The following is a 25,847-nucleotide window of genomic DNA, read 5'->3' as shown; positions in this document are numbered from 1 at the left end:
TAACTGTATTTTTAAACTGGGTAACATTACAAACCAAATTAAATGCCTTTGAAGAATTTACAGCATATTCTATCCATTTCAATTGGATAGACCCACGTTAGCAAGTGATCTTGTACTGGACTTGTATGTCCAACCACCAAATGGCTTGTACCTGGAAAAGACCACCATCATTAGACCAAACAAGAACAACAATGAAAGTATTTTCTAGAGAAGGAAATTTAAGTTCAAAGAACTATAGTGACTTTCTCATTAAGCTTAGGCAGCAGAACGAGGACCTAGGACTATGGGCTCCTGGCCTAATTTTTCCAAAATGCTTTTCCCCATCAGGGTAAATCAAGCACTGTTCTCAACTATCACCTCTCTTCTTCCTTCCCGTGGAAGGAAACCAGCACACGATAATGATGATATTAATACTACTACTCAGTTGTGAAGATGCTTACCAACTAGACATTAAGATGTGGAGCTAAACACATGTAGCCACTCAAATACCAATATTATTTATAGTTTCAAAGTGAGTCAATGATTTGAAGTGTGAATACTGTACTTATAAATCTGAGTACTTTCCTTCATGCTACCTAGCACTATTTTATAAATGTACCAATATAAAAATTACTACCTTCAAACACTTTCTTTCCTTCTCAAAAAAGACAGTGTAGAGCGTGGCTGTGTGTGTGCAGGTTGTTTGATATGTAAAGTGGTGACTTTTTAAAATCCCTTAATTATTTTGGTGCCTTGGGATTCTTGCAGAAGCAATGCAAAGTCAACATAAATTTTTAAAACTATTTTAAAATTTGTTCTTTTCATTTCCCATTTCCTTCCAAGGGAAACTTGTATATCAATGAGCTTTGCCAGAGGGTGGGTGAGAAATTGGCTTCTACATTTTCCCAAGTATCTGAAATGCCTTCCTATGCCTGTGACGTAGCGGAAGTCTTTCAACTCTGCTGAAAGTCTCACTGGACTTCCTGGCAAACTTCTGAGCCTTGGGCCTTTACTCAGCCCTGTGACAGTCTCCCAACCAGCAACATCACACAGCCTCCCATTGTTTCAAACTTGAAACTTTCAACTCTATTTTAGGAAGATTCTCTGATTCTTTTATCCCAGGCTACCACATGCTTTGCACTGTAAACCACAACTCTAAGGAGAGTTCTAGAGACAAGAGTAGCTCAGCTACCTACAATAAACTTGTCAATGTGGAATAAGGAGTTTCCAAAAAAAAAGAAAAGAAAAGAAAAGAAAAATAGGAGACATTATTATCATGTAGGTTATTATTATAGCTATAAATCAACTTGTGCTTCTAAATATAAATCTTCCATGTATTGATAAAAAGTAATTATTAAATGCTTACTACATTAAGCAAAGAGATGTTGGTAAACCATTTATTGATTTGCATTTCTTGCATGTTATTTCAGACTAAAAGTTAAATCCTTAATGTTTACTGAAATCCCACTTACATTCAGTGGGAACTTAGAATGTACAAAGCCACCTTTATGAAAGCATAAGAGGAAGAATCTATTTGGGTCTGTCGGCTTCCCTCCAAGGAGGAGCCCATCAGTGGACCTGAGCAACATCCATGGTTTGAGGGACTTGTGTTCACCCACAGGATATCTCATCTCTAGTGCAGCTGCCCTTCAGGAACCCCTGACCTTCTTTCTCCCACCCCACCCAGGGGCAATGACCTTTTAAACAAATTCATCTGAGGTCAGTTTCAGTTCCCTATAAATTTCATACTAAACATCAGCATCTATTGAAAAAGTCCTACTTTAAAAGTCTTTAGAAATACACACACTCTAACAGTCAGGCTTCCAAAAACTTAAAGTTTCCATTTATTTTACCTGTTAACTACTTTGTATTTTCAAAAATTTCCCTGTTATTTTGTACACCTTACTACCCCATCTGCTTTGTTTCATCTCAGAATGCTTTCATTTTTATTTTATGATAATTACTCCTTTAAATATATAATTGACCACTTTCTCTTTTTCTTTGTTACTTATTCTTGGTAAGCTACTCTGTATGTATCAGGCTGGCTTTAAAAATAGGTTGTCAGTTTCTGGCATTTCAAGTTACAGCAACAGACAAGATAATTAGGTATCTATGACCACCTTTGTTTTAATTACTAATAATGTAGTAAAAAAATACATATTGTTGAGCACTACATAAGTACTTAGTGAATTATTGATTCTGTGCTCTAAAGAGCAGCTCGGAGGTTGAGAAAGCCAGAGTTTCAATCTGCTCTCCAGGAGGTAGGGGAGCCATGGACAGCAGTTTCTTAATGAAACTGAAGTCTGTGGTAACAAACGAATGGAGAATTCAACCCAGTTATGAGCATAATTTTAAACCAAAGAAATTAACAAAAATGATTTCATTGCTTGAATGATATAAACAGCCATCTCTGTCACCCAGACTTCATTCAGACAAAACCTGGATCCCTGGGAACAATCCCAGCTTTGTGCCAGCACGTGATCTGCACACAGGAAGCTTGCGCTCAGTGCAAGCACATCACTGGACTTCACAGCCTTGTGAGTTAGCTTTAGATATGACCCAAAGGATACAGATCATCTACTCCGAAACAGTATGTCAAATTATTATCCTTATATAAAAAACAGTAACTCACTGAGGAAACCCAAAGTTTGTCTTATTCTTCTAAATCTGGATTTACATGACCACGTATAAATGGGCTTTGCCTGTAACCCTTGTCCTTCCAGCCTATGAGCTCCATCTTCCCTGGACTCATAACTTCATGAGGAAAGCGTACTGTTATACCTCCTTGTTTACTGGTGAGTCTTGGCACTGAATCACAGTCTCTTGCACAGGATAAATACTAACAGAATAAATCCTAAATAAATGAGTGAATGGATGGATGGATGAAGAGAAAAGGCATCACACAAGATTTACCTATCAAAATCTCACCATTGGTCCTTAAAAAATGGTTTTGTCAGTAGAGATGCTGAGTATATTCATATAATTCATTTATTTCAACATTATAAATATTCTAGGAGGTTTTTTTTTCTCTTTGGGTATTTATACTCAATGAATACTGTTAGCACAGGGTCCCAAATTCAATTATGATTTCTTTGAAAAAAAAGTAGACAACCATTCAGCAAAGCTTCTCACCAAATAATTTGCCACAATAATTTTAAGGAAACAAAAATATATACAAACCTATTTAGCTTATCCTAATTTCCATAAAATAAATGAATAGAATCATACTTACATATAATATAATAATCTTTGTTCTTCTGAAATTCTAGACCCCAGAGATTAGGACTGAATTCTTGAAACTTGATCGTGAATTTTACATCTTGGTCTGGTCTGGCACAGTTGAGGAGAGGGGTGTTTTCCTTCTTAATAGTGCATCTGTCTGCCTGGTCTTTATCAACCATGTAAACTTTATAATATTCATACTGGCCAACAGTTTTAGAGTCCACTTTGGGGCAAATAATGTCCAATTTGTCTCCTATCTGTGGGTATAGTACCAGTCCTTGTCCAGGTAGAAATCTATAAGCATAAAAAAAAAAAAAAAAAAAAGCCATTGAGTTGATAAAAATGAACAGTATTAATGATCATTACAACATAGCCAGATAATTCCAGTAATCCCAAACTACACATTTTCAGATCCATACTTTTGCACATCAAAAGTCTCTTAGTTCAGATCAGCATGGGACAAATGTAAGAAATTAAGTTTTAAAGAAAAACAAGGAAAAGAAAGAAACCATTCTCCTTACTCTAGCAACAGGACCAGGCAATCAATCTCCTGACATTTCTTTACCTCCCGCTTGCTTGTAATACCTGAGTACTCCTTTGTGTAACTTTACAATAACTTTTCCTCCATGGTGAGTCAGACGTTCCCACCTGTTTGTTATTTTTTAACCATTGGCAGCTTTAGTTTATTGGGCATGACACAGGGAGATTTCATCAATGAGGGAACAGTGGATGCACTAATACTTTGTTGTCCTGTTAGTTTCCATTTGCTGTTGATGTTAATTAACAGACAAGTTTCATCAAGAATGTTTCAAATTACTTATCATAATTAGCCAGTCACTGATCAAACAATGGGTTTTTTATTACACAGAACAAAAGAAACCTCTTACAAACCCATAAAAGATAACCAGAAATAATTAGTTGTAGTATTGATTCAGCTGCAAAGTGAAGAGTCCACTTGCAAGGACAACAAGTACTGTCCCCACACTACATATCTTTTTTCTTCTCTTCCCTTGAGATGTGTTTGTTCTAATTAATTCTTAGAAGCAAATCTTTAGAACTAAGACTACTGATACAATATCCCCTTAATGCTTACAGCCAAAAGCTTCCCTCCTCCCTTTTCTCCTTCTTGCTAGCCATGCTGCTGAAAGATCTCTCTTAATGGGGAGTTTCTCTGAGAAACTGAAACAAGAGCTTCCTAATGAACATCCTTGCACAAGTGCTAACACTGACAACACATTTAAAAATCCCAGCTCGTTCATAAGCAGCCAAGCCTGCAGGCTCATTAAAATATTAAAGCCCGAGAACAAAGCATTGCATCGGAATGCTTCCAATCCAACCCTTTATTGAACCAGAGAAGCCCACCAGCCACGATGACTAGTGGGTCATAATTCACCAGCAGAGGTGCAGCAAGGACGGTAGGCACCCCCAATTTCAAATCCACACAGCTCAGAGCTTATGGTTCACGCTAACGAATGGTATTGATGCTCTGAAAAGTGCGCAAGGATGATTACAAAGCAGCACAAAGCATAACAGAAATTATATTAAAAACCAATATTAAAAACCATTTTAAAAACGAATACTCTATAGCATATTAAAAACCAATACTCTATAGCAGAAAAATGCATGCTGCACAGTGGCTTGCCACTCCTCCTGGGGGTGTGTCACTATTGCACAAAACCAAAGAGAGGGGGTCCCCCACCCCCCTTCCTTTAACTGAGCTCCTTTAGCAAGGGCATATGACATCCATTCCAAAAAAGGACGTTTACTAGAATCATCTCACATAAAATCTTTCCGTGAAGCATAACCCCAAATGAATATTTTTTAAAGCAATGATAAGTTTGAAACAACCATGTGTGCACTGTTGAAGAATTCTCTACAACTTTTGACAAATGTAGATCAGCACTTATGTAAAAGAGCCTTTCTATGACCTTTTTGCCCATCTCTACACTTTTCTGGAGAGACACTTCTAAAATTCAACGCCAGGAGACTGAATGGCTTCCCCAGGGCATTCCCTCAACCTCTTGAATGCCAATGTATTCTCTACAGGCAAGTTCATCTTCTTGGTGGCTAAAACACAAATCGGTTTCTTGAGTGACGGACTGAATCAGAAAGTTTGTAAATGAGGCTTTTTAGTTTCTTTAATCCCCTCCCCCCAATGCACGCGCGGGCGCGCACGCACACACACACACACACACACACACACACACACACACACACACACACAATGATTCTGATGTGTCACTGTGGTTAAAAACCAGCAGCAAGGTGCCTGGAGGTAGGTACAAACTAAGTGTGGTAAGCATTAAATTGCTCACCTTCCTAACACTTCCTTTTCCTTATGACTTAGTCCTTGACCTTTTTAGGAAATCTTCAAATCTGCAGGCACTAGGGGCCATTTCTTGCCTGGGGTTTCCCACCCTACTCCAAACATTTCTACCCTGAATCTGCTCCTTTCATAGCTGGCACAGAGCGGCAGCTTGTAAGTGTTAGCCACTGTTAGTAGAAATATTCTTAAATAACCACTGGAGTCTAAGGCTGGATGCCTGCATCCACTTCCTATCAAAGCTCTGCTCTCCAGGCCAATCAACTATGACCATTTACCAGCTTTTCTGGGGGCTTCCCAAACTTCAGAGAGCAGAGCCCCCATACCATGCCAGGTGTACCCCTTCTCTCATCCATCCTTCCAGCTCTCATAGGAAAATGTATCAGACCTCTCCCAATCCGTGTATCTGCAAATCTCAAAACTCTCCCACATCACACACTGTGTCTAAGGTTTGGCTCACTAAGCTCTTTCTTCATTCAAAATGCTCCCAAGTTCCTGTTTCCTCCATGAGGACTTTTTTTTTTCCTGCCTAACTAAAGGTTCACAGTTTTCCTCCCCACCCAGGCAAGTCACTCCTATGACTCTCTCGTCACTCACATAGCCTAGTCACAGCTCTGCTTGTGCTGATGGTGAGGTCACGACATGGGACATGTGGCTGGCTTCAAGGTTCTCCACGTGAGACCACATTTTTGGAAGGCACAAATCACATCAATAATTTAATAAGTCGTGTAACTCATTTCACAAACAAGCCATACTTCCTTGATGTAAAGTTTTAATTCAAAGTGAGCAGTCCAATTTTGTTGCAAATCTGTAATGGTCAGTGATGGTGGAGGCAGGTGGGGGGTGGATGGTAACCCATGGAATGGCTTACCAAAATGAAAGCATGGGGATGGGATCTCAAATTTCAATAAGCATATTTGATATGCTCCTAAAAAGTAAATCCTGACAAAACCCACTATTCCCAATGCTTTGAAAAGTGTCAGTTCACCTTTCAGAATACATTGTGGTAAAAAATGAGGCAACAATTTGATCCTTTACTTTTAAAAAGTAATTGTCCCGAGGGGCTGGTGGGTTAGCTCAGTTGGTTGGATCATGGTATTATAACATCAAGGTCAAGGGTTTGGAACCCCATACCAGTCAACCATTAAAACTAAAAAAGGTAATTGTTTCAAGAGTTTGTTAAGAAACATTGTAGCTTCTTTACTTCAATTAATACAAAAGGACACAATGCTTGAGTGCTTTAGAAGTTTAAGTGTGTGCGTGCACACATGTGTAAACGTTAGCATACCAGTCATTTTAATTGATGGGATTATGAACCCTCAGAAGACACGGAGGACGGTTGAGCAGAGAGCCCCAATCACAGATGTCCTGCAGTGTTACCATGATGTGCAGTCTTTGTCATTGACCACGGTAGAGCCGCAGAAGCCCCTTTGCCTCCTAGGAGTCTCGTGCTTTCTAAAGTGAGAGTGATGCGAGCATAGCAACTAAAGCAACCCATTTTGTGCTAGCAGCTCTGAGTGACAGAAAACTGGACGGTCCCTGACCATCAGCACTTTGCAATTGAGTGCCCTAAGGGCAGGCAGGTCCCGAGTGTGTCTGATTCAATACTAAATGTCCAAGGGACTGGTATATGGTAGATGCTCAAAAAAAAAACAACAAAAAAAAAATGTAGGAGTTAAAAGCAAATACGAATGAACAAGTGGAAGCTAACAATGACACAAATTTAAGTCAAATTAAGTGCCACTGACTATTTGTAGATCACAGGTACAACAGGAACTCTGAAGACAGAACGACCTAGAGTTGGGGCAAGGGCTTGCTGAGCAGCAGAGATGGGATTTCCCCAGAGTCACCCTAAGCCCAAGGGTGTTTCTGGTGAACATGATGCTGTGCTGGGGGAGCTTCTGACCCTTTCTGATTGGAAGAATTTGTAGGTATTGGTGGTCTTCTGCAATCCCTTCCTATTTAAAAGGCAGGGTGAGAAACCACTTCCAGAACCACTAATAACAGAAACACTGCTGCTTTGGAGCACTTACTCCTGGCTAAGCTCTGTTCAAAGCACCTTCATCGCCTTATCTTTATCCAAGCTCTCCACTCACGCCTAACAAGCAAACAGATGAAGAAACACTGATGCCCACGAGACACACCAGGAAAAGCTCCCTTTCCCTGCACACTTTTCAATTTTCACTACCTCACATTAAAGCATAAATCTGGTTTTAGAAAATGCATTTTTCTCTAAATTGAGCTTTTCATAGATAAATCATGGAGTAAAGGAGAATCAAGAGAAAGCCAACACACAGGAGAGCTTGAGAGTCTCACCTGGAGAGCCCAGGGAGAGCAGCTCCATGCCAAGCCCACGTGAGTTGGGCCTGACGTGGAGAGGCTGCTTCTGAGGTGGACATGTGAGACCACAGCTCACACGAGTGGCCACCTTGTGCCATTGTCTTGTCCCAGGAGGCCAAGAACCAAAAGATGACGAAGAGACAGACTAACTACATGGAATTTTTGTTTTATGTATAACATTACAGTCTCCAGACAATTTATGCCAATAGCGGAATGTACATGAAAAGCAAATGATGTGAGTTCCTTAATAATTCCATTTTTTAATGGAAAACAATGAGCCCTGTGTGTTATAATCAAGTCAGTAATACAGACTATGTATTTGAAGCTAGGGGACTTACATTCAGATTTTTTACTTTGAGATTGCTTAGAGTCAGACTACACAGCACATCTATGCCCTGAATACTTTGTAATATTCAATCATACACTTATCCTATGCTGACTTTGGAAGAGTTAAAAAAAAAAAAAGACTTTTGGTGGTGACAACTGGCTAATTTTAAGTTACTAAGCCGACTATCCACAGCGGATGTCAAATACCTATTTCTTTTTGTGTGTTGAGAAAACATTCATATTATAGCCAAAAACAGCATGGTGGAAAACGTCCATAGTTATAACCCATACTACAAGGGAGAGGTTGTTCACGTTCAACTTCGCCCAAATAAAAAACGGTTAGATAGAGGTGTCACTTAACAAAGTCTGCTGATTTTTAATCCAAAATAAAAAAACAAGGATGACTAACAGATTCATGAACACAGCCAAGACAGTTCCCTCTCTGAGCCAGTCTAGTCAGTGTCAGAACCAGCACTCTGCTGTCTTCCTGGGGTGGGGGACAGCATCTTCCTCTCCATCAGGAGCACCTCAGGGCTTGGAACTGCCTCCTGAGCAATGGGGCTGTGGCTTCAGGCATTTTCACTGGGATGGCCTCCCCAGTAGCCAGGGGAAGAAGTTACAAGAGTGAGGAATACTGAGCAGAAATAGGCGACTCCTGTGGTTTTTCCCAATGAGTCATTCCCAAACAAGACAATAGATGGCATGACTTTGGATCAGATAATATAACCAGACAATATAATGTGGGAAAAAAATGGAAACTCTAAAGCAGGGTTTCCAAAGTTAACATGCCTGGAGTGAAATGATTTGACGTTAGAACCTATTTTTACTTTTGGATTACCTATCGAATTTAATCCAAGTTATCAAAAGTTATTCACCAAACTAGACTCTAATACTTCCATGTGGAATATTTTTGATAAGTCTAATACTCTAAATTAGACATTAACATTTAGTAATCTAAATTAGATCTCCAATAATTTAAATTAGACATGTTAACTTCATAATTGCAGAGGCTTTTATTCTACAGTCATTATGTGACACAATATTCTTTAATGCTAACACACTAGAACATAGCAGAATCAATGAAGAATATAGCAGATAGTTGTAATCCACACTGTGACCCATGCTTGTTTAAAATACTGACATAATGCACTGAAAGCACAAACCAGTCATTTACTGTTCAGGGGTCACCACATATGATTTCTGTTAACTAGACTATCATCAAGTCTGGATTCTTCTGCTGACCAGTATGGTGCTACCAGGTCTCACATGATGCCTGGGAAATCAGGAGAAGGTACGGGTTGCCAGATCTATTTCCAAACTTCACCCAATATAACAGGAGGATCCATGGGAAGCCAGTAGTTGAAATGCTTAGGGATCGCTGGGAAGTGGACTCAAAATTGCATCTCCCTGCCCGCTCTCCCTTGACCAACGGATACCCCATTTTCTTGCCTGTCTTTTCTCCCCTGCCCACTCCAGCACCTCTCTTGACCATACCACATGCTCCCCAGTACAAACTCCCGATGACTTCATACATGTTCCTTCAAGGTTGGCTAAAACAAACACGTAGGGTAACCTGGAAGAATCCCCACATGACTGAGCAGCCACTTGATGTTGATGTCGCCTGTGAAAACACATGAAAAACAGATGACTGGGTGGCTCTCCTGAGGGGTGCAGGAGACAGCTGGAGGAAGACATTGAAGAATATGCCAAAGTTCCCTCCCAAACAAGGGTAAGTTAATATGTTAGTAATCAAATGCAAAAATATCAAGCTGACACAGAATAAAATGATTTAGACCGCACGACCGGTTTCTGCATCCAACCAAATAACTGGGTCAGGAAAACGCCCCCCACCCCCGACAGACAAGATGACTGTGCTTCTTGGAAATGATGTGCAAGAGCTTCTGTTTAAAAAGTGTCAGCTCAGTTCCACAGCCGTTTGTGTCTAATATTATGCATATAAGAATCTATTTAAATATTTAATATTTCTGCATAATTATAGCAGGTGTCATGCACCTGAGAAACAAGGCCGTGTCACTCAGGGAACAGGACAATACAAGTCCTGTGGTATATGCCTGTGTGTGTGCAAGTGGAATAAAGGAGGTGGGGTGGGGGTGGGCAGGAGACATACACAGGCAATTCTTCTGTCTCTGCAGCAGACGGCCAAGCAAAGTAAGGTCCTAAGTGAATACACACGACTTTTCCACAGAAAACTGACTTTTCTTTTCATTTCAGAATTATATCATTAGAGTATACAATCATTGTAACTAGATGGCTATGTTCAGTTGAAAATATATACACATATAAAATATATGGTATGTTATTTTGTTTCTTTTGCTGATTGCACAGGGACATACATAGATGATAACAAACAGGGCCTTAACCTGAGCCTGTTTTGGGCTACTTCATGGTAGACTCAGAGTAATTTTTAGCTTTCTGTGTTTTTCACAATTCTCTGCAATAAATATTCAATGTTTATGTGATCATATCAGAATATTATTTATTTTACTTTTATTTTTAGGCAGCTGGCCATTATGGGGATCTGAACCCTTGACCTTGGTGTTATAACACTTCATGCTAACCAACTGAGCTAATAAGCCAGCTCAGAACATTATTTTTTAATGTATAGTTTCAAAAAACAAGCTGTACCATCTTCTTGAACTACCTTTCATAACTCCGATTTTAAAAATAAGCATTTAAAATATTTAATGCTTATACACTTTGTAACTATTTGATGCAATTCCTTAGAAATAAATAAAATCATCATAGTCTGACTGCGGCCTATCTAATAAATCAATTCTTGAGTCCACAAAAGCTGTAGTAACATACAACTTGTTTATTCAAATGAATAAAAAATAAGGGATAGATATAACTTATGCTTAATCACTGAACTGTACGAATCTGAGAGTTGGCTAACTTTTCAAGGAATCTGAAACCCAGCTTTAGAAACAGGATCACCCTAGCTGTTAACAACCCCAAAATCACATAATATAATAGGTTTATTCCCAAGCCAGTGTTCTGTATTAAGTACATTTTGAGATTACCACATTTTGGAAAACATGCGCTTTTTCCATAAAATGCTTTGGTAGTCTGAAATTCTGAGTGAGGACAGGCGCTCTGTAGTTTTGCTGTAATTGGTTGGTCTTCCTAGCTGCCCCTTGACAAGGGATGCCTCCTGCTCTGGATAAGCCCAAACGCTTGAAGCTCAACTCCACCGTGCACTTTGGGCCTTTCACGTCTATCTGGAGCTAGAATAGCATTAACACCAGAGACCAAGATTCTTTCCCAAAGTGCTCTGTGCACTTGGGAATGCAAAAACTACTAAAGGAGTCTGCATCCTGAGTATGTGAACTAGACATTTCATAAACAGGCAGGATATCCAGTCTTGCATTTCTCCTGTTTAATGCTCAATGGCTGCTACAGCTTAATAAAATATTCTCTAAATGCCCCAAACAGAAGAGTTTTGTTATAAAATGAATAAATAAAAGCAAGGCCCAAGGAAGACATGGGTAACATCTACTGTAAGAAATACTTGGGAAAAGTCTGCTCCTTTTTGTGGATAGCACTTTACTGCCCCCTTTTGCACTTTAACATCAGAACAAGTTTCTCACAGACTTATTCTGAAACCAGAAGAATAGTGGGGTGTAGAGGTAGGGTGTCAGCTTTATACAGAATTACGTTACCAGATACCACTGCTTAGAGTAACAAGTAATTACCTTAAAACTTCCAGCGAGTATACCACTGTCTTCTCAGTGGCTTTAAACCTCCAAGAAATAAGGTAGTAATTGGAGGCTTTAATTGGCACTTTCTGACTTAATTCAAATGTGTATGTGTGTTGGAACAATTGCCTGTTTTCACAGGTGCCCCTTCTTTCACACGTCTCTAAAACAAATATCCATCTGCAACATGAACCTGATTTATTCAAAGAAAAGAGAAGGGGCCCCAAAGCAGGCTATACAATTTGGGACCATTAAAGTGTGATAAACCCGAGAGCAAGGAATGGGGGATGTACGTTTCAAACGTCACAACAAAGACAAGCAAAATCTTTTCAAGAAAAGAAAAGATGAGAAGCACAGAAATTCAAATGCACCGTGAGCCCACGGGTGTACAAACCAGTTTAGCAGCTCTTCAAGGTGAGGCACATGTGTGCCTCTTCGTCTACGCGTACATCCAGAAAAAAGTGTAAAACTGCAGTCTAAAGGAAAGTTAGACTTATATTTTAATCTGTAATGACAGAGCGAGAGGGCCCAATTCCTGGCCCAATGACCTCAACTTGCATTTGACAGAATCTGTGTGTGCCGTTGTGTAAACTTCTATTTAAACTTAATCTATTTCCCTCTGACAGTCTACAATTACCATATAAGTCAAAATAATATTAAATTTCACAGCCTATAGTGCTGCACAATTGAATGAAAACTGACTCCTTTTGATGTTAATCTTGTTTTTTATTTGTGATATAATGCTCAAAACACAGAGGGCTAAAGTAAATTTTAAAATGCTTTAAAATAATATTCTCATAGTTTAAACATCTTTTCCAGAAAATAACACAAGTATTTATTTCATTTTCATCTGTGCCATGATTCTCACTGTCATAAAAACATCCAATTCACAGAGGGCACACCTGTAACAAGCTGAGGTTGAAAAATGTATCTTCTTCTTGTGTATGAGTCATCATAAGCCAAACTTTAAGTGTGTTGACACACAGATATCATTGTCTTTTCTTTCCACAAGTTAACAAAGACTAGTTAAATCTCTGCCATGAAATTGAAAGCAAAAATCAACCACCTACTGCAAAACAAAGAAGAGGTCTCTATTATATAACTTATCTAGCCTCTCCTTCCCCACCCCGCCCCCGCTGCAACTTGCCAAAAAAGAAAAAGAAAAAAATAAACCACCCTATGTTTTTTGTAGCTAGATAAGGCAACATTGGGAGGCTTAAATAGTAAGGCTGGGATGCCATGATATACAGTGGGAAAGTGAGAAAGGGAGTGACCTCACAAATGCCAAACTTTGTCCTGTTGGTGCGACCACACCAGCTTCACTATTGAAACAGGGATTTCATAACCCTCAGAGACAAGAGACATCGCAGGCTTCTTTCCCAACTGTAATTTGTTTGCACCTGTACAGTCTTGTCCAAACCATGCTCTTAGCAAGAGCCTATAAAGAAAGGTGGAACTCTTGTTATTTATAGGTGAGGCACCAGAAAGAAAAATGGCTTTCACAGAGAAAGAAATTCAAAGGCATTTCCAGCTGGTTCTCCATTGTTTTAGCTATGTGTTCAGATCATTTGCTCATTTGCTTGAGTGGGAAAAAGTCACAGGGATATAAGGCATATGTAAATCATACCAGGAATGGCTTGGCATTTTAAAAATGCAAAGAAACAAAATTAAGATACAGCTTAGTGCACAGCACTATTACAATCTAGGTTAGGGTGTGTGTATCTTTGGTATCAACCTTTCCCATCCTTTTCATTCCCACCATCAAATTTTTTTTAATTCCAAAAAATTTTGCCTATTTAGAAAAACGACTCACCCACGTATTATTAAAATGAAACCTCTCCCCTGTGGTGGAGAAAACAGCACTGAAGGGGTGCACAGCAAGGGGACCCAATTTGTGCTCAAGGCTTGAGCCTGTCTTGTTTACAGCTGGACCCCCAAGTCCCACCCCACCCCCACACACCTTGCATAGATTGAGTGCTGCATAGGTGTCTGTGTGATTAAAGAATGAATAAATTAGTAAGTAAGGTATAAGGAGAGATAAAGCTCTTTTAGTTCTCTCTTGCTGTAAGAAGAGACTCTCCTTGCCAATCAAGCCTAATAGGCCAAGCAACACAATTTATAAGGCTCTGTGCAACTGCTTTACAAGGAGCTACATGGCTACCTGCCTCTGAGACACTTCCTCCTTCCTGGGCTCCAGGGGAGGGGTCAGGGACAGGTCTGCCCTGGGTGTATGACAGGTCACATGTTACTGCGCCTCTCATGGCTTTGCCACAGCCCCTGGAGTAGGGGATGAAGAGAGGGAAGAGCAGGAACAGCCAGGTCTGTACTGCTGACATCAGAATGGGGCAAGACTAGACTGGGTTAGACTTCCATACAGATCACCCTGAAACGGCGGATCTTATAAAAACGTGAACAGTGCCCCACTGTAACTTTGTGGACACAATATATTTTTTTCCTGCTCAGTCACCATATGCAGCTGAAAATTGCCTTGATCAAAGAACAAGAGCACCCCAGAAGTTAAATACTGTAAGTTATTCCAACAGACGGCTACTGAACAGAACTGAATTGGATGAGGAGGAAGTAAAGAAGATGTGCTGGGGTCCTCTACTCTGGCCAGCCACTCAGTGTAGAGGTAAGCAGATGACAGTCATGGTGGGAAGCAAACCCAGAGGCGCCCACTGCGACTCACTGCCTGGCTTCCTTAAACAAACTGCTCCGAACTCGCAGAACATCAAAAGCCAGATGGGCTGTGCTGAATGAATCCACAGGCAAGAAGCCAGAGCCCCAGTTTGCTGTAGAAATAGGCCTGGACTTGATTTGAGTCTTCTCAGCTCTGACAAGCTGGAAGTTGGCACAGATCCCAAAAGCCAAAATAAAATGGCATTTAATTGTGACGAGACTCTAAAAAAGATGTCATACTATCTCCTTAGCTTGACACACACTCAGCATCTAGCCTCATGTAATTCTCCTTGAAAATCTGACCTGTTTTTCTCACAGCAAGAAGCGATCAAAGATTTCAATATTTAAAAGAAAAATCTTAATAGTTAAAGGAGTGATATTCAATAAAGGCATTAATATTATACACTGTAATAACTATTTAGTTATCCTTTAAATGGGCTGACCATTATCCTGTTTCCACTGAGTATAAATTTGCTATCTCAAAGTTCAAAGTGTCTGTTTAGAACTGCTCGTCCATCATAAGAGAAGATAAGTCGAAATGGACAGTGGAAGAATTATAACTAAAACTTTCTTTTTATCTATCTTTATGTACTGCTTTAAGCAAACACATGCATAATTCAGTTACACGATAACTAATTACTCCCTGCAACAGCATAAAAAGAAGAGGCAGAAAAATTAAGAGAGATCCTGGGACCAAACAACCTGGGTTCAAATCCACTTATTAGCTACAGGTGACTTTGGGTAAGTTAATTAACCAATTTGGCCTCAGTGTCCCCATCTATATCATGGGATAATAAAAGTAATTCCTTCACATGGTTACTAGGAAAGTTTAACGAGTATTTGTCAAACAGTTAGAACAGCAGTTGTTACATCGTAAGTGCTGTCTACAACTGCGGTTATATAAAAAATGTCCATCAGGTAAGTAGGTTTCTAAATAAGAACTACCATGTAATATTAATGCAAAAAAAAAAAAAAATGCTACAATGCCCATCCCTACAGGTTGAATTCATGTATTAATTCAACAATCCAACCTCTTATGTACCCTTTACTAGAAGATACAAAATGGATTCAGACAAAGACCCTTCTCTCAGTCTGCAGTTGAATGGGAGTGTCCAGGGATATAAATGTTAAAAGAAAGCACCATGGCTAGGAAAGCAGAGGAGAGAGTCTCTAATTTGGTAGTAGAAGGAAAACAAAAAGGTGCTTTGTATAGCAGAAAGCCTTAAAGAATGAATAGAGGTTTGGCAGGTAAACAAAAACTATAACAGAGAGTTTAAAAAGTAAAAGTGTTATGTTATTGTCTTTATTAACAAAGTATTTTCATTTTTCTTTGTATTTGAAGGCGACTTGAACCACAGCCAGGCACACAGTAGATATTCAATTAACTTTTATTAATAATAGCTAATATTTACTGGTTCATTGTGCCAAGTACAGAGCTAAGCTCTTTAAATATATTTAATCCTGACCACAATTTTATTACTCTTTTGTTCAGCACTATTATATTACTGTCCCTATTTTAGAGATGGGACAACTGAGAGACATTTAGGATACTGCTCCCAAAGTTACAGATCTAATAAATGGCTAAGCTGGGATTGGGCTCACACAGCCAAATTCCAAAGAATGTGCTTTTGACTAAACTAAAATAGCTCTTGCCCACTGTCTTTGCTAAATCGAACTGCCCGACCTATCCATTATCACACTTATTTTGAAAAGCAATAGGTACTGATAGGTCTCACATTGAAAAGACAGCTGAAATCAATGGGTTAGCTATCCCACAGGGTCTATTTGCTCCATTTGTGGGATTTGTCTTTGAGCGACAGCCAGATGTATGAAATAATAGAGTGTGTTTACAGGTGGACACTTTATAGACACACGCCGTCCTTAGCTGCAATATTATTACTCTGACTTGCTTACCATTTTCTTCATTTTAGTCATATACTGTGTGTGACTTAGCTTAGAGATGCCTGTCGTTCAAGACTCAAGTTTCTCCTCCTCTTGGCTGCTTCCCTGCCCCCATTCAGGACGAACACTTTTCCTCTTTTCCTGTGTTCCTCCTGCACTCTGGGCCGTAGCACCCCAACATGGCATGTGCTTGCTTCCACCTGCAGTTCTCTCTGCTAGCTCTGGATTTAAATCTCAAACGCAGAGAACATCTGCTTGATATTCTCTGAGCCTAGCATCATGACTAACAGTTAATAAATACTTGCTGAATAAATCAAAGAATTATCCACCATCAATGGTCTGGATCCTTTATACTCCTCCAAAAAAGCAAGAATGGGGACTGGGAGCAGCAAGACAAGGACCACAGATTTCTTCAGAAATCCCCAAATGACTTTTACAAGTATGATGACCTAATGTTGAGTTGTCTTCCCAAAAAGGTTGATGAGGACGAGGTTCTCAAAGTGTGGTCTTAGAGCTGCAGCAATTGGCAGCAGCAGATTTCTAATGACCTGGGAGTGCGTTAGAAATGTAAATTCTACATTCAAGCCCCACCCTAGACCTCAGGAGTCAGAAATTTTGGGGGTGGGGCTCAGAAATCCCTGTGTTCCCAAGCCCTCCAGATGATTCTGGTTCCCTAAAGTTCAAGACCCACTGGTCTGCAGGATAGGTCCCTTATAGAGTATGGGTGATAGGTTAAAACAGCGCAGGCAGCCACAAACCTAAATCTGGGCTGTGTCTGTCCCTCTGACTAGTACTTACTGGGTGCCAATGCCAGCAGTTAGTAAGTAGAGACAGAGGAAATGAAGGCATGTTTGCCCCTGACTTTTAGGATTGGGAGGGTGGGGAAGACCTGCATATAAATCGTGATGTGCAGCGTATATTGTTCTTTCTATATGCCAGGTACTTAACTACAAAGTGCTGTGAGATTGTGAAGAAAAGATTGAAAGAAATTATGTGTGATCTGTATCACAAAGAAAGAGAGGCAACACCCCTAAGAGAAATCAAGAACTTTACAGAAACATTGTAGTGATGATCTGCTTTCCCATGGAAAGGGGAGAGTCGAACAAGGCCTACAGGAGCTTATTTTTATCTAAAAAGTACCCAAAATATAGTTCTGGTAGTGAATTGAAAAATGACATTTTCTAATATCTGCAGTCAGGTACATTCTGAGCTGGCCTTGAGCACGATCTGCCCTGACCCACTCACTCATTAGGTAATTCTGGTTCAGGGCAAATGCTTTTGGGACACAGTAATCCAGCTTAAGTAGTGGATAGAGCAGGGACTGAAATTCTAAAGCATTTTTTCAGGTTGCATAACCACACTATACCTCAGGTTCATCAACCATAACACTAGAGGCTGGGAGAGATCATCTGAGATACTTCTGGCTTTGAAGGTCAGAAATTCTATGATACCGGCCTAGCTTAGGCACCCTGCAGGCAGTGTGGGTTGGGGAGTAGCAGCAGAGCAGGCGGACGGTAGGCAGCTGCACCCACCCACACTTAAACACACACATACCTGCAAACAGAGAAAGCCTTGGGACTGGCTATCACCACCATGCATTTTCCTTGAGCACAATGTTGACCCTCCTGGTTTCAAAAATCAGAGTAGCCTTCATAATTATTCTGGGGCGATACAGGAGTTGAGTACATGGAAATCATAGATTGATGCCTCAGTGGCAATAGGGACTTAACTAGCAAGTACTGGAAGAGCAATATAAACATCATAATTATAATTGGTTGCAACCAAATCTAAATAGAGAAAATAAACTGTATTGTTTAATCATTATATGTAGAAAACATAAAGAATCTATATATAGTATTGAAGAAAATGATGTTTCCCAAGTATGGCAGAACACCAAGGGTTCATTCACAGTGCTCTAAACGTATGCCCGCCACTGAGTAGTCTCATGTTTACCTACTCATGCTTTAGAGAACAGAAAGAGCAAACTATTAATACTTCACTACTGCCAATTTTTTCTTCATATTTTGTTTAGAAAATTACTAAGGGCAGAAACAACTTGTTTTTCTTTAATGGAGCTTTCTCCTAAAATGTTTTCTTCTTTGAAATCAGCAAGTATGTTCTTACCAGCCACAAAATGTTTTGGACTAGAATTACATATTTGAATTTATACATGAAAAGAAAAATATTTTAATAGTTTAGAGTCACTGCTGAGTCTCTGCTGGAACAACAGAAATAATTTGGCCTGGCATTCAGTGTGCATGGAAAACATTTCATAATTGGTCACCTACCCTTTTCACTGGTTTGCTAGTGCACCTTCCTTATCTCTAATACTTCTGAAATATGTTTGCAGGTAGAATGCAAAGCTACACGTCGGATGACGTTAGTAAACAAACGGCAGGGCTTTCCTGAATCATTTCTTTAATCACTTTAACCCTGTTGGTAATAGAAAGCTGGAGGCCAGGGCAATTCAGCTCCTTCTTTTGTCGTTTGCCTGCCATAAATATGCACCAGTCTGCATTTGAAAAGCTGAAGGAGGCCGCAAGCTTGCTGGACATTTATCATGCTCTGTTCCCTGTTAACAAGCAAATACTTTAGTTGAATAGGCCATTAGCAATCATTGTCAAATGCAGAATGCAAGGTGCTTGGATGTGAGCAGCTTGTAAATTAGAGGGTGTCCCTTCTCTCTGATGAATCTAAACAAATGGAATGGATCTTCTGATATAGATTATGAATTAAGTTAGAAAGGAAGGTAAAGTAGCAGGCAGCTGGGTATGGCAGGTCCATGTACAATAATTTTTTAATGTTTTTAGTCTATGACTACAATAATGCTCACAGTAATGAGAAAAAAAAAGGCATCAAATGCATTATATCTACAGCCCAAAGCAGATGGTTAAGTCAGCTGAGAATTAGGAACAAAATCAACAAAATGGGTCTAAAACAGAATATTTAGGAATTAATGACAAACTTCATCAGACACTTACAGAATGCAGAAGTCTAGAAAGGCTCCATGTTGCTGTCAAAAAAAACAGCACCGAACACCCCTTTGTGAAACACTCCATCAAGAAAGACTCTTCCGGCGTTTGCAGCCTTCAGTGTTTTCCATGTCTGAAGAGTTTAAACTCTCCTAAAGAAATGCTGAGACTTTTCTGCAATGCCAAATAGGAGACCATAAAGCAAATATTTCCTTTCTGGCTTGACCCAATTGCGGATGTCACTCTGCATGTAACCCAGTTGTGAATTCAAGGGCTTATTTTGTTTAATGACTAAAATGGAAAGTGTGGAAGGCAAAAACAAAAGTCCAGCTTATTTACAAGGTTGTTCGGGACAGAGGCCAATAAGATTCAACAGCATGGAGTGTTTTTTTGTTTTTAACTTTAAAGCTGGGCAGCTCTAACATTTTTATAATCCTATAATTTACACTAAGGGAGCCTATCCCATTCAACTCAAAGGTTAAGACTTATGTTTACGAGTAAAATAACATCTAGATGGAGCCCATTGATTTGGACATATTGGATGACTACTAACTTGAATTAAAACTAAATCCCACTTTTATTTTTCTATTTTATTATATATTTTTTTCCTGAGCGGGACAGACAAAACTCACAGAAGAGCTCTCTGGCTGAGGAGAGAGACAATGTGTAATGTTTACCCTGTTTCTCCCATGCAGTGGGAGATGGAGCTGGGTCTGAAAGATGGCTGAAATCAAAAGGTCTCTGTTTTCTTTTCAGATAACCCTAGCCCTACCTATCCCTTCTGGTCTCTGTTCCTTCCCAGCATGTTTCTGCCTGAAGCCCAAATAGATTAAGGCAACAACCGCGAAGTGCAGTTAATCCTACAGAACGGCTGCCGCTGTTAGGCCAGGAGTTAAAAAGGAAAATCTTCCAGGCCCTAACAACTGCGGTGATCTGAAGTTTTAATCAGCCCCAATCTCAATCTATAAAAAAGGCAGTCAATGAAATCTACCTTGGCCATATTATCCACTACCAATGAGCAAGAACTGAGCAGCTTTTCTTTACTGCTTTAGCTATCCCAGACCACAAGTAGAGCTTTCATACTTTCTAATCCTAGTTTCCAAGTCTGCGTAGTTCTCACATAATGCCCAACAGCCTGGAGCAAGGGCCTTCGTCTCTACGCCCTTTTCAGAGACGTGTCATTTCTAACATCAAGCTAATCTATATGTTGCCATGGCTTCACCTTTCATCTGCCTTTACATCTTATGAACTGCATGGATTTACCACATTATTTTTATCTGAAAGACAGAAAATGGTGGTTTTATTGCCATACAATCAGATTACTGCTGCTAGTTTCTCTATGCCTTTTTACCATACTTCAATCAAAAGGGATCAGTTTCTTTATACTCTGCCCTTGATTTACATTACATCTGTAAAGACCTAGTCTGGGTTGTAATCCCCTTATTAACTATGACCAGGGTTGATTTGCCTAAAAATAAAAGCAAATTGTGTCAGACCCTTTCACTTTGTTTTTGATTCGGAACTACAAAATGGATTACTAAAGAAATCTTCAGAGTTCACACGGCTAGTATAGTGCTGAATTTAAAATGAGAATTAAACAAGTTAAACAGGGGAGCCATGTCAGCGGTTTACATTTTCCATCATGGGAGAAGGGCTGAATTGCTTATGTCTTTGTATTCTTTGGCTTTACAAAGACAATGAAGCCACAGGAGTTTTTCCAAGCTGTTCGGAACATGTCCCATTTGCTATCCTTCCTTCTTTGCTGTTCTTACGCCCCCCCCATTCAAATTCCCCCCTTAAAAAGAGAGGGAGGGAATTTGTCCCTGAAAGAACTAATTCCTGACTAGAAGCTTATAGTTCTATGGGTTCTGCATATTTTAATCAAAATATTTTAAACAGTTGAACACTCCTCTTTAAGGCTCTACTCCGCTACACAAAGGGTGAGCTCATAAGCAAATCTATGTAGATGTATAATAAGTGACCTGAAAAACAGGTTCTTTATGTCCGTAGCAAAGGCGGCCAAGAGATTAGGCAGACATGAGGACCATTTTAATCATCTTTCTAAGAAGAGCGCTTCTTTTTGTCTAATTTGCAATTAAATATTTTAAGAATAAAGTTTTCATAAAATGTTTTAAAAAATCTTTCCTTAGAAAAAAGTGTTTGTTAGGGTCTACAATCTGTATTTCCTTTTCTCTGCCACTCCCATTTCTATGACGCCTCACTGCAGTCATGCTGGGATCTCGAACGTTTCCCATTAGGTGAACGACTCTGAAGCGGGGCTGGAAGTGAGGTGTCATCCTGAAGCTCCTGGGAGCCACCTGAAATATTTCAGTGGAGGACCAGATAGCAAGGATTTAGTCACTCCAATTGCAATGTCTGTCTGAAGGTAGGAATCGTGCTGATCCACCAACCAAAGGATTGGCCTCAGTAAGTTTACAGATAAAAGGTTTTATGATAATTAATATAAAAATACCAATTGTTCTTCAGCTGACTCTGTAGGGAGAAACCACTCCAATGTTTAATTTTTAGCTGGTCTCTGGGCAGATGGCTGATTCACCTGTCCTCATACTTTAGCTTAGGAGCTAGAAACTTTAGACATCATGGAGTCATTTGCATTTCTTTGCATCCATAGGACAAGTGTCAACAGCTATGCTTTGTGAATAATTTAGAACCAAATGCTTAACAAATCATCTTAACCTCCAGCTCCTGTTTCTGGGGCTTGAAGCTGTAATTGTTGAGGTTAAGAAGTGCAGTCCCTTGACACTGGATTTCCAAATAAATTCTCATCTGAAAAGAAGGCTACCAAGCATGTTGTGAGATATCGCTTTAGCTCTGTCTTTGTGCTCTGCCTGGCTCAGTTGTCCTGTAGAACAACGACAGTCCATTACCTACAGTTTATCATCCTGACAAAATGTGAGGAATGTGGATGTGAAAGCACTAACAATTCCACCGCTGGTGCTTTGTGCTTTTTTTCTCTATATATTAAAACCGACAAGATTAACCCAAACGCAAACTACGGAGCATAGTTCAAGGGGCTATTCAATCAGTGCTGAATGTGCATTTGTTTACTTACAAAAATAAGAATTGCAGACACAATGGAAGGCAGGCCAGCGTATATATGTTATTGAATAGACTGTTTAAACAGCACTACCCATTGTCATTTATTTTATCCATCTCTGACAGGTTTGTATTTATTCAGAGTCTGACTGTGCTGAACCCCATGTATTATAGGTTATCTGGATATTATCCAGCCATTCTTTTGTATCAAGTCATTCAATATCAGGAATTCAGTATTATGTAGGGAAAACTTTACATGGGAAAAGCGAAATGCTCTGTTAACTAACTAGTATGTGATGCATTGGGAATAGCAACCCAAAACAGAAATTAATGCTAGACTAAAATTATCAACAAATTCAATGTAATTAATTCTGGAATACCATAGCCAATACAGATTTGCTTACTCTAATTTTTTTTTTCTTTTCTTCTTTTTTTTTTTTTTTTTGTAAAGAGCCAACTATTTTATTTTGGCAAAAACATCATGCTTGGAAAAAAATTATTCTATTTAAATGTTAATTAGAAATGTAAGCTAGGCTTTGCTGTTCTCTCCTGAATTTTTTTTTTTTTTTTTAAAAAAAGGGCTTAAATGTCCTAAATGGCTTCAACTGACCCAACTCTTCCAGAACCTATGGATGCAATATGAAAATCTAACAGGGCAGCCACTAATGTTTCAGTCTACAGAACTTCTTCCGACTTATTACATCAACTCTCAGGGATGGGAGCAGCAGACAATGTAATTAAAGTAGTTATGGAGACGCTGAATTTACAAAGGATTTTCTGGACCCTGTATCCAAACAGCTGCCGCATGCTCCCTATGTCGAGCGCCTGCGAAAAAAGCTGACCTCCGAATGAAACAAATCTAATTACTGATGGTCGCTTCATTACAAATGAGTCGTTCCACAGTTCACACCAACCAACGGGAAACCTCAATGCACTTCATTACCTTCCTGCCGCATCGTGTACACCCACTGAAACTTCTCCCTGGAAATAAACATGCAACTTGCCCAAGTAAAACAAGCCTGGCACCAGGGGCTTTTTATTCATTCTCAAACTTAGAAATGGCTCTTTCATATCATTCCTCCAGGAAGGAGTCCTTCTGATCTCTCAAGCCAGCATTCAGCTGCATACCGTAGGAAGGAGACCTTTCCCAGGGACACAGTCCCCAATCCTCCAGGCGGGCCATTATCAGGAGAATTTAAAAAGAAATTCTACCCTTGAGGACAGGAAGCAATCCCACCCACAGTCGCACCCGCAGAGCAGGGAGGCAGGCGTCTCCACAATGCAGGCCCCTGGCAGGTCTCTAAACCCAGCCACCACTCGGAAAACTAGACTAATCTTGATCACCAAGATGGTGATCAGTCACTCCCGCCCCCCCCAACACATTATAAAAAGATGATATTAATATCTAAATCTCAGGTTGAAATAATTATTGTTCTACCTTTCCCCCCAAGATGGTATTTCTAATCTTCCTCCCGGATACACACAAACTAGTAAGTTATCGAAAACGTTCTGAGCTGAACGCTGGAGCGGTTAATGGAAACTTTTTCAATTAGACTGAAAAATAAATATTAAATCTTAATACGAAAAAAAAAAAAAAAAATCAGCCCCAAGGAGAGCCGGTGGGTGAGAGTGGAAAGCCGAGCGGCGCGGGCGGCCTGGGGGAGGGGCGCGCCGCCCGCGCATCCTGCAGGGAAGAGTGACCTCTGGAGGCCCGCGGTGGCCGGCGCCACCTGGAGCCTCACGACTCGGCGGGCAGCGCTGTAAAGGGGCCACCGCCAGTATTTTGTCAGCAAATACAACAGCTTACATTAAAAAAAAAAAAAAAAAAAGGCGGCAGCATAAGCAACTTTAAATATGAGCAGTGTTTGCAAGTGAGAATTTCTGTTTAAGCCAATTTATAATTGTGACATTTTGAAATTTTTAATAAGGGAATTCTCGGTTAACACGTTGGTGAATTTGAGATTCGTCACTATTAAGCGTGTGGATACAATTCTTTAATTAAGATGTGATTTCTAAATCAATTCCCCATCTCTCTGCTCCTAAATCCATGCCCAACTTCAATTAGACCACTGATTTTGCTTCTGACCTCAAACATTTACTCCAGAAACCAGCCAAGTGTCTCTACACCTTCTCCAAGTTTCCAAGGCTAAAATTCCACGATTCTGTACAGTGTTTTTTTGTGATTCGAATGTATCCCTAGAATGAGGTAATATTCAATATGAATGCAAAGACGAGGTATGCCATACATGCTCAGAGCCGGATCGCATTTTCTGAATTCTGAATGTACTCTGGTAGCCTACACTGAAAGTTCCTATCCACAAGGGCTGTACCATTTGCTAAAAGCAAGTGTGATTCAAAGAATCCCATCCCTACCCAGGGTCCCCAAGGGCGAAGGCTTCAGGAGCAATGCCGACTGGGCAGGGCACTGAGCTTTTGCAGAGAGCGTCCTGAAAACCAGGTCTGCTATCGAGACCGCACAGACTTCGAGGCCACTGGTTTATAAACGAAGGAAGAGGCCAGCGTGCAGAGGGCCCTCCCGGAGAAGCCTAAGGACCTTCTCCCGGGCGGGTAGGAGAGGGCTCGTCGCCCGAGTTCTCCCGCGGAGCAGGCGAGCTCTCCGCGCACCTTGGGCCGGCGGCGCGGCTCCGAGGCGCGTGGGCTCCGGGAGCTGCGGCTGGCGCAGCGACCCCAGGCTCCCTCCGACGGTGCGCTGCTCCGCCCCGGCCCGGCCACCCGGCCCGCATCGCGCCGCCTGCGCTCCTTGAGAGCGCAGCATCTCCGCCTCTCTCCGGAGCCCGCCAGTCCCCGCGCGCCGGCCAGCCCTGCTTGTGGCCACGCTCTTCGTCCTCGAAAAGCAGCGAGGGTCAGGTATCGCCTGACCCGCTATCGGACACCTTCCCGGACGTGACACCCGAGCCGCCAGGGGCTTTTAGTGCTCGGGAGCGCTCGAAGGACGAAAGGCAGGGAGGGCGCCCCTTCGAGCAGGAGCTCCGGCTGGAAAGCCGAGCGAAGAGTCTCTCCACCTCCTGAAATGTGGCGGGGGTGGGGGACGGGGGACCGAGGTTCCACGGGCAGACCCCTCCTCCCGCCCGTACGGCGCGGCGCGGCGGGCCCCGGGGCGGGGAATCGCGAACGACACTTACTTGGAGTTGGAGGAATTCCAATAGATAGGCTCTAAAACTATCGATCTGGACATGGCAGTTCTGCATAAAACCATCAAAACTCCCCAGCAGTACTTCCACACGGAGTCCCTCCTCACGGCCATGGCCAAGCCGTTCCCAGCTCCGCGCGCTCCGGGCCGCGGAGGGACCGGCCGCGAGCCGGGACCCC

The 25,847-nt window shown here is 40.9% G+C and overlaps 1 protein-coding gene across 1 annotated transcript in view; it reads right to left on the bottom strand.

Annotated features, from left to right (window-relative positions):
- Positions 1-25,847, bottom strand: part of EFNB2 (ephrin B2) — a 43,849-nt gene extending 18,002 nt beyond the window's left edge. The window contains exons 1-2 of the mRNA XM_063102517.1: positions 25,661-25,847; positions 3,212-3,495 (exon numbers count right to left, since the gene is read on the bottom strand). Coding sequence (XP_062958587.1) covers positions 3,212-3,495; positions 25,661-25,782 — 406 coding nt within the window. The 5' untranslated portion in view covers positions 25,783-25,847. The remainder of the gene's footprint in view (positions 1-3,211; positions 3,496-25,660) is intronic.

The sequence above is a fragment of the Cynocephalus volans genome, chromosome 7, assembly GCF_027409185.1.
Source record: "Cynocephalus volans isolate mCynVol1 chromosome 7, mCynVol1.pri, whole genome shotgun sequence".
NCBI lineage: Eukaryota > Metazoa > Chordata > Mammalia > Dermoptera > Cynocephalidae > Cynocephalus > Cynocephalus volans.
This window is presented reverse-complemented; position numbering and strand designations above follow the sequence as displayed.